The 10036-nt window shown below is 47.3% G+C and overlaps 1 protein-coding gene across 3 annotated transcripts in view; it reads left to right on the top strand.

Moving 5' to 3' along the window:
• The window catches only part of B4GALNT2 (beta-1,4-N-acetyl-galactosaminyl transferase 2), a 36645-nt gene that overhangs the window by 24196 nt on the left and 2413 nt on the right, over positions 1-10036 (top strand). For all 3 annotated transcript variants that reach the window (XM_011999315.1, XM_011999313.1, XM_011999314.1), the window contains exons 6-9: positions 1306-1486; positions 2809-2895; positions 6507-6694; positions 8612-8752. In XM_011999315.1, coding sequence (XP_011854705.1) covers positions 1306-1486; positions 2809-2895; positions 6507-6694; positions 8612-8752 — 597 coding nt within the window. The remainder of the gene's footprint in view (positions 1-1305; positions 1487-2808; positions 2896-6506; positions 6695-8611; positions 8753-10036) is intronic.

Genomic DNA, 10036 nt, shown 5'->3' with positions numbered 1-10036 from the left:
GCCAGCACGCCTGGCTTATTTTTGTATTTTTAGTAGAGACAGGGTTTCACCATGTTGGCCAGGCGGGTCTTGAACTCCTGACCTCAGGTGATCCATCCGCCTCAGCCTCCCAAAGTGCTGGGATTACAGGTGTGAGCCACCGCACCCGGCCTGTAACTCGGTTTTTAGAAAGTGTCGACTGACTAGTGTCAACAGTGTTGGGAGTGACACTGTCCAATTTCCTTTAATAGATAACTGTGATGACTCACAGAAGACAAGAGAAGAGAGTGGCTGTGGGGGTAGCAATGAGGTGGAGAGGAGTAAGCCAGTTCTAGTTGCATTTTGGAGGCAGAGCTGAGAGGACTTGCCGCGGGACGGGCTGTCTGTGTGGAGAAAAGGGCAGAGCAAGGAGGACTTCCCTCGGGGCCTGGAATAGCTGAGTGGATGGAGGTGCCATCCGCAAGGCAGAGGGAACAGAGGTGAGGGTGGGAGGAAGTGGGTTTACAGAGGAAAATCAGTAGTTCCATTCTGAAGACAACAGGTTTGAGTTGCTTGTGAAATGTTCCAGCAGTTGGATCTCAGAAAGGTGAGCTGAGACCTACTACAATGTGACCCCATCTGCAAAAGAACGGGTTTTAAAGCCTTGGGAACAGATGTAATCTAGCAGGAAGGTGTGGAGTGAGAAGGGAAAAAAGTCTAGAATTGGAGTTTGAGACCAGCCTGGCAAACATGACGAAAGCCCGTCTCTACTAAAACTACAAAAACAAATTAGCCAGGTGTGGTGGCTCATGCCTGTAACCCCAGCTACTTGGGAGGCTGGGGCAGGAGAATTGCTTGAACCTGGGAGGCGGAGGTTGCAGTGAGCTGAGATTGTGCCACTGCACTCCAGCCTGGGTGACAGAGCAAGATTCCATCTCAAAAAAAAAAAAAACAACAACAACAACAAAGAATCCAGATCATGTTCTGAAAAACTCCATTTGGAGATAGAGAGAGAGGAGGAAGAGGAAGAGTTGTCAAAGAGAGGTCAAAAAAGGCCGTGGGTCTTTTTTGTCATGAAGAATGGAACCCTGCAAGCTGAGAGATGAGAATGTTTCCAGAAATGGGTCCTTTCATCCTTGGGGCCCTAGGACTTGGGGGTTTGGGGGCGGGGGCGCTAGCACAGTGACTCCCTGCAGAGCCAGCCCTACACTGTCAAGGGTACCCTGGTGCTTCTCCCCTCACCCTTATGTGCTCTGCCCTGGCTCCCGGCCTGGGTATGTGTGTACCTTTCCAGAGAGATATTTTCCAATCTCTGCATTGAGCATCATTCTACCTCACCCACCCTAGGTCACCCTGACAGCTTCTCTGGGGACACTGAACACCCTTGCTGACGTCCCAGACAGTGTGGTGCAGGGCAGAGGCCAGAAGCAGCTTACCATTTCTACCAGTGACCGGAAGCTGTTGAACTTCATCCTTCAGCACGTGACATACACCAGCACGGGGTACCAGCACCAGAAGGTGGACATAGGTGAGAGCCTGTCCTTGGGGTGCAAAATGCTTAGGGATCCAGAAGATCCCTCTGGGTCCTCTCAAAGTCATCCTCCTTCAGGAAGCCTGCCTATTTTTGTGTGTTTTTTGTTTGTTTGTTTGAGACAGAGTCTCACTCTGCCACCCAGGCTGGAGTGCAGTGTTGTGATCTCTGCTCACTGCAACCTCCACCTCCCGGGTTCAAGCGATTCTCCTGCCTCAACTTCCCAAGTAGCTGGGATTACAGGCGCCTGCCACCATGCCCGGCTAATTTTTGTATTTTGAATAGAGACAGGGTTTCACCATCTTGGCCAGGCTGGTCTTGAACTCCTGACCTCATGATCTCCCTGCCTCGGCCTCCCAAAGTGCTGGCATTACAGGCGTGAACTACTGCACCCAGCCTGCCTGCCTGCTTTTAAGATTCCTGCCCTCTTTCTTCTTTCTAACCCCAGACACATAACTTCATAATTGCGGTACCCAGTACTATCCCCACATTGCCATTGACCCCATAGAGCCACTCGAGGAGAGAACAAATCATGCTGTGCGCGTTGCACATGGTGAGAACCATCCAGTTCTGCCCCCGGTCCTCTGCTGCTCTCAGAGCTGAAGATTTCCACTGCAGTAGAGGAGGGAGCCAGCCTGTGCCTCAGCATCTTGTCTTGGGCACTAATAGGAAAGAACTGGGAGAACTCCCCGTTCCAAGGGCAGTGGCTTTGTCTCTCCCCTCTTTCCCTCCCACCAAGAAGTTCTAGGGAGAACAATCCCTGCCACTCTCAGGGCAGCCTGAGTTTCTTTCTGGATGAGTTAAAAGCACCCTTTTCTCTTTTGACCAGATACACAGGATGCATTCCCAGGACACCAACGGAAAAAAATGTAACAGGGTTACAGATGATATTCATGGCCACTAGCTAAAGAGTTAATTCTCCCCACCTTCAGATTTTCAAACATTCCTCTTCACAAGATTACCCTGTGAGGCAAAATAGGGTGGGTATTGTTATCCTGGTTTTGCAGACAGAGAAAAAAGTCAGATAGGAAATGGTAAAGTCAAACTTAGCCCAGACCCTCTGGTTTCAAGCCCACTCCACCCTACCACATCCTCACAGGGGAAGGAATGTGAACTTAGGAGTCATTGAGCACGTTGCCCCAGGGACACAGCAAGGCGGAAGCCTGAATGCCAGATACTCTATGGGGTCCTTAATCTCATCCCAGCCAGGACTCTCCCCACCAAACCTGCACTCGCCTGTCATGGTGGCTTCCCGGGGTGGCATGGCGTTTGAGCCAGACATGATACTGCCTGTGCCATGACCTTATTTCTCCCTCCAGTGAGTCTGGAGTCCCGGTCCTCAGTGGCCAAGTTTCCAGTGACCATCCGCCATCCTGTCATACCCAAGCTATACGACCCTGGACCAGGTAAGGCCCTTGTCCTTGGGGCTCCATGGTGGCACCCTGTGAAGCTATTGGTGAACTTCAGAAGGGATCACCTCTGAGACGGAGGATAATTGATCAAAATGACAGCTCTGATATGCTCCCTGACAAGCTTTGTTGGGAGGAAAAAACTTCTAGGACACAGTCCCCTAAAATTGCTCAATGATATTTAACTTATTTTGTGGTTGTGTGCTAGTTTTGGGAAAGAAAAGCCAATGAATTGTAACATTTTAGTAAGTAATAATAATAAAAAGAGTGGTACTGAATCAAATTGGAAATCTAGATATAAACCCAGTACATGTTGGAATTTCACTGTGTGATAAAGACAACTTGTCTGGCCGGGCGTGGTGGCTCACGTCTGTAATCTCAACACTTTGGAAGGCCTAGGTGGGCGGATCACCTGAGGTCAGGAGTTCAAGACCAGCCTAGCATATGGTGAAACCCCGCCTCTACTAAAAATACACAAATTAGCTGCGCATGGCAGCGGGCGCCTATAATCCCAGCTACTCGGGAGGCTGAGGCAGGAGAATCTCTTGAACCCAAGAGGTGGAGGTTTCAGTGAGCTGAGATTACGCCACTTCACTCCAGCCTAGGCAATAGAGCAAGACTCTGTCTCGAAAAAGAGAGAGAGAGAGACAGCTTGTCAAATTAAAGGAGGGCAAATGAACAAATGAAAAATGGGCTTTTCAAAAAATTATGTGAGATAATGGTGTAGCTATAAGAAAGATAAAAAGCTGAATCCAAGTGTGACGGCACCTGTAATCCAGCTCACACCTCTAATCTCAGCTACTCAGGAGGCAGAGATGGGAGGGTGGCTTGAGCCTGGGAAGTTGAAGCTGCAGTGAGCCACGATCACCACTATACTCTAGCCTGTGCAACACAGCAAGACCCTGTCTCAAAAAAAATTAACAATTGAAAAATAACTTTTAAATTAGAAGTAAAACTTGAATCTATGCCACAGTTCATACCAAGATAATCTGATCCAATTGATCAGATATCTAAATACGTTTTAAAGTACTAGAAAAAAAACTTGTAGTTTAAAAGTTAGCCAAATGTGGTGGCGTGCGCCTGTAATCCCAGCTACTGGGGGGGCTGAGGCAGGAGAATCATTTGAACCCTGGAGGCAGAGGTTGCAGGGAGCCAAGATCCTGCCATTGAATTCCAGCCTGGACGACAGGGCAAGACTGTCTCAAAAAAAAAAGAAAAAAAAATTGTAGTTTAAAAAGCAATCTTGGGGTATAAGGCATGACACAAAACTCAGAGACCATAAAGAAAAAATTAAAAATATAAAATATATAAAATTTTATATATTAAAATTAGCAAATTTTAATAAGTAAAGTCAAATAACAAAGGACAAATTGGGAAAAAATCTTTAATTCAGGTTAAAGACAAAGGTCTAATTTTACTTAAGGGCATCTATGGGCCGGGCGCGGTGGCTCACGCCTGTAATCCCAACACTTTTGGAGGCCGAGACTGGCAGACCACGAGGTCAGGAGATCGAGACCACCTGGCTAACATGATGAAACCCCGTGTCTACTAAAAATACAAAAAATTAGCCTGGCGTGTTGGCAGGTACCTGTAGTCCCAGCTACTCGGGAGACTGAAGCAGGAGAATAGCGTGAACCCGGGAGGCAGAGCTTGCAGTGAGCTGAGATCATGCCACTGCACTCCAGCCTGGGGGACAGAGTGAGACTCTGTCTCAAAAAAAAAAAAAAAAAAAAAAAAAATTCTATGAATCAATAAGAAAAGAACACCCAATAATGGAAAAATGCACAGTTCAGAAAAAATTAAATTCAACAACACTATTAGCCATTAAAATACATGCCACTCTCACACTGAGAAAAGTGCATATGAAAACTACTTTCACATCAAAAAGGTTTTGGACAGGGCTGGAAAAACAGCATATCAATTGCGGTTAGGAATGCAAATTGGCACCTCTCTGGAGGCAATTTGGCAATACCTATCAACATTTTAAATGTGTTTAAATGTTTAAATATCCTTTAGGCTGGCAATTCCATTTCTATAAATTATCCTACAGATATTAATATCTGTGTGAAACGACATTTGTTTGAGGTTATTTATTGCAGCACTGTTTGCATTGACAAAAAACAGAATGGGCTGGGCGCGGTGGTTCACACCAGTAATCCCAGCGTTTTGGGAGGCCAAGGTGAACAGATCACTTAAGGTCAGGAGTTCAGGATCAGCCTGGCCAACATGGTGAAAACCCATCTCTACTAAAAATCCAAAAAATCCAAAACCAGGCATGGTGGTACATGTCTGTATTCCCTGCTACTTGGTGGGCTGAAGCAGGAGAATCGCGTGAACCTGGGAGGCGGAGTTTGCAGTGAGCTGAGATCACGCCACTGCACTCCAGTCTGGGTGACAGAGCCAGAACCTGTCTAAAAAAAAGGGGCAAGAGGGTGGCACAGGGGGAGGGTTCTGGAACAACTGCTGTCCAAACGACTTCTGATTTTTGTCATTCTGGGAAAGTGGCTCTGTGTACTCAGCCACTAACAGGTAGGGTTGTGGCTTCCAGCATGCATTAACTCCAGCTGGCCCCATGCCATGCAGACACGGGGAACTGCACAGTCAGATGCCAGTTCTCCGTTTAGTGGCTGAATCCCAAACACACCTGCAGCTCCAGTTGTGACACCATGGGGTCTTTTCCATAGGAAACCTGTCCGCTCTCCAGTCTCTTATACGTCATATGCCTTAAGATAGACAATTCGGTCCAGGCCTTGCAATCTCCAAGTAAACCTATTTCTAACCATGTCTTCCTGAGGATAGAGATCAGGTAAGCTTTTCTCTAGCAGTTGCAGATGATGGTAGAAGCAAGTCTCAAGATTTGTAGATGTTTTCTCCTCTTCCTGGGCTCCATGACCCTCCATATTGAACCCTTAGATGGGCAAAGCTCTGTGCATTTCAACTCCTAATATTAAGACGAACACCAGGAGCAGTGGTTCATGCCTGTAATCCCAGCACTTTAGGAGGCCGAGGCAGACAGATCACCTGAGCTCAGAAGTTTGAGACCAGGAGACTAGGAGTTGAGACCATCCTGGCCAACATAGTGAAACCCCATCTCTACTAAAAATACAAAATTAGCCAGGTGTGCTGGCACATGCCTATAATCCCAGCTACTTGGGAGGCTGAGGCAGAAGAATCACTTGAACCTGGGAGGCGGAAGTTGCAGTGAGCCGAGATTGCACCATTGCATTCCAGCCTGGGCGACAGAAGCAAAACTCCGTCTCAAAAAAAAATAAAAAAATTAAAAAAATAAAAAATAAGTAAATAAATAGCAGAACACAAGCGAAGTGCTAACAGGCAGGAGGTGTAAAATGAAGCATTCAGACAGACAGTTGGGAAATGACATAGTGGAGCCAACAGAACCAGGAAATGCAACAAATTGGGTATGTTGTAAATGTCTTTATTTTCTAATGCAACTAACAAACTCTTATTAAGCACCTCCTGGGTACAAGAGGCATGAGACCCACAGACACTGACAGGTTATGGCAGAAATAAGCCATCGGATCAAAGCAGGAAAAGACAGCGAAGCTTCCTACAGGACAGAGCTCTGACACCCACTGTTTTCTGCCCAGAGAGGAAGCTCAGAAACCTGGTTACCATTGCCACCAAGACTTTCCTCCGCCCCCACAAGCTCATGATCATGCTCCGGAGTATTCGAGAGTATTACCCGGACTTGACCGTGATAGTGGCTGACGACAGCAAGAAGCCCCTGGAAATTAAAGACAACCACGTGGAGTATTACACTATGCCCTTTGGGAAGGTATGTCCCTCTCAGATTGGGGTGCACCTGCATTCCAGGACAAGAGAGCCCCAGGGTCAGGTTCCACCCTGGATGGGGTCGCTTCCTCAAGGGTCTTCCCAAGAAAGCAGGGTCCAGGAATAGGAGTGGGTGAGGGCTGTCCTCTGAGTCCCCTTGCTGATCAGAGAGAAATTGGTCAGCCTCACTTTTCTGCATTCAGGAGGTGGTTATTCCACCTTTCCCCATTTTTTTTTTCTTTCCTTTTTTTTTTTTTGAGATGGAGTCTTGCTCTGTCACTCAGGCTGGAGGGCAGTAGCATGATCTCAGTTCACTGCAACCTCTGCCTCCTGAATTCAAGTGATTCTCCTACCTCAGCCTCCCAAGTAGGTGGGACTACGAGCGTGCACCACCACACCCGGCTTTTTTTTGTATTTTTAGTAGAGACGGGGTTTCACCATGTTGGGCAGGCTGGTCTCAAACTCCTGACCTTAGGTGATCTGCCTGTCTTGGTTTCCCAAAGTGCTGGGATTACAGATGTGAGCCACCACGCCCAGTCTCTCATTTCTATTTTTTTATTTTTCATTTTTTTGAGATGGAGTCTTGCTGTGTCACCTAAGCTGGAGTGCAGTGGTGCAATCATGGTGATCATGGCAGCCTCAACCTTAAAGTCTCAAGTGATTTTCTCACCTCTGTCTCCCTAGTAGCTGGGACTACAGGCATGCACCATGATGCCAGGCTAATTTTTAAAATTTTTTGTAGAGATGGGGTCTCACTGTGTTGGCCAGGTTGGTCTCGAACTCCTGGGCTCAAGTGATCCTTCCACCTAGGCTTCCCAAAGTGCTGGGATTACAGGCATGAGCCACTGTACCCTGCTCCCATCTTTCCTCATTTCTGATGTGGAAATTGATTGGGGTCCTTATAAGTGACTTGAGGTCTCTGACATCCCAAAGATTCCTGACATGTAGAGAAATCTCTCATCTCCATGATTCTACCAAAGCTAGGGTCTTGGCCTCTCTCTCCTCTTTCTCTCTCTCCCTCTTTCTCCTTGACTCTCCCTCCCCACTCTCTCTTTCTCTCTCCTTCTCCCTCTCTTCTTCCCACCCTCCCGCTCTCCCCTTCCTCTCTTTCTCCCCACTCTCTCTTTCTCTCTCCCTCTCTTCTTCCAACCCTCCCTCTCTCCCCCTGCCTCTCTCTCTCCCTCCCCACTCTCTCTTTCTCTCTCGCTCTCTTCTTCACACCCTCCCTCTCTCCATCCGCCTCTCTCTCTACCTCCCCGCTCTTTCTCTCTCCCTCTCTTATTCCCACCCTCCCTCTCTTCCCCTGCCTCTCTCTCTCTCTGCCTACCTGCTCTCTCTTTCTCTTTCCCTTTCTTCTTCCCACCCTCCCTCTCTCCCCTCACCTCTCTCTCTTCCTCCCCACTCTCTCTTTCTCTCTCCCTCTCTTCTTCACACCCTCCCTCTCTCTCTCCCCCACCTCTCTCCCTCCTTGCTACTCTCTCCCTCTCTCATTTTCTTCCTCCCTCTCTCTCCCCCTTCCTTCCTCCAAGGACAAAGGAGGAAGTGAATATTATACATACCAGACGTCCCTCAAACTTGACATCTTACAGGAGACAAAAGGAGAGCCATAGAAACTGTCATGTGAAAAGGGACTTCAGCCAATTCATATAGGCCATAGAGCCAAAGAGTGACTTTCTAGCCTTTCTTTGTCTCAGTCTTTGATCCACATAGTCACTGTCCCTTCCAGACTTTCTCTGAGACATGGACTTCCTTCAACCCTGTGGTTCTCAGCCTTGGCTTTACATTGGATTCGCTTGCACCAATTCTAACGGAATTTGTCTGCAGTGCATGCAGCCTGGCCGTTGGGAATTTAGAAAGCGCCCCCAGGTGATTCTAATATGTAATATGGGCAACCACTCCTTTAACCTCATTTCATCTATAGGGTTGGTTTGCTGGTAGGAACCTGGCCATATCTCAGGTCACCACCAAATACGTTCTCTGGGTGGATGATGATTTTCTCTTCAACGAGAAGACCAAGATTGAGGTGCTGGTGGATGTCCTGGAGAAAACGGAACTGGACGTGGTAAGGGACAGTTGCCAGTTTTACCCAGCCGCAATCTGTAGAGATAGAGAAGGAGGGAGATGAGAGCGGGAAGAAATATATGAGAAGAGGAGGGGGAGGGAGGGGAGGGAGAAGGGCTGGCACAGGAGGCAAATAGGCCAATGCAACCCAGGTGGAGAGTGCTGCACCAGCTCACGCCTCCACACTGACTTTTCTTTGAGTAAATTACAACCCCTCCCTAATTTGCAATTGTTTTCCTTTATTGGTGTGTTTATGCAGAATTTCTAACTTCCTCCATTGACTAGTATGAGATTAAAGACAGCAGCCCTCTGGTTCTGTCACACAACATTAAAAACAGTATAAATGGTACAAAGCTTTAAAAGCACACATGACATTTTAAAAAAGAATAAGAAGAAAATAATAAAAACAGCCTAGGCGTGGTGTCTCACACCTGTAGTCCCAGCCCTTTGGGAGGCTGAAGCAGGATGATCACTTGAGCCCAGGAGTTCAAGACCAGCTTGGGCAACATGGCAAAACCTCATCCATACAAAGAAATAAAAAAAATTAGCCAGGGGTGGTGGTGTGCATCTGTAGTTCAAGCTACTCAGGAACTGAGGTGGGAGGATCACCTGAGCCCAGGAGATCGAGGATGCAGTGAGCTGAGATTGTGTCACTGCGCTCCAGCCTGGACAACAGAGTGATACCTGTCTCAAAAAAAGAAAAGAAAAGAATAAAAACATCAAAAGCAAATTCACCGTAGAAAAGAAAAAGGGGCATGGATGAGACGGTAAGTGGTATCGTGACCACAGTTAACTCTACTGCAAGTGGACAATCTGCAAAACACCTAGATCAGCAAAGACATCTCTTGGCAACTCGTACAGAGACCAGATCACAATAACTTAAGAAAGAAGATGTTCCAGCTCATGTAACAACCACACTGGCAGCTGAGCTGGCTTCAGGATCATCCTGGATCAGCTTCCTTTTCTTGTTGCTCCTCGATCCTTTGGTTCCCGGCTGCATGGTCAGGAGGAAGATGGGAAGAGGAAGTGAAGGGAGAGCAGGTTTCTTTTAAGGATGTGATGTAAACATTTCTCGCATCAGTTCTAAATCATATCCCTTCAGCCAGAACTTGGTCACACAGTGAAACCTTGCTGCAAGGGAGGTCGGGAAATGCAGTCTTTTTTTCCTTAAATAACAAATGGGCTTTTGTTTTTTATTTTTATAGATTGGGGGGCCCAGGTGCAGATAGCTTATACACATGTCTTTCGTAGTGCTGAAGTCTGGGTTTTTAGTGTACCCTTTACC

The sequence above is a fragment of the Mandrillus leucophaeus genome, unplaced genomic scaffold (genome assembly GCF_000951045.1).
Source record: "Mandrillus leucophaeus isolate KB7577 unplaced genomic scaffold, Mleu.le_1.0 Scaffold59, whole genome shotgun sequence".
In the NCBI taxonomy this organism is placed as follows: Eukaryota; Metazoa; Chordata; class Mammalia; order Primates; family Cercopithecidae; genus Mandrillus; species Mandrillus leucophaeus.
The sequence above is the reverse complement of the archived record's forward strand: the minus strand, read 5'-3'. Positions and strand labels throughout refer to the sequence as shown.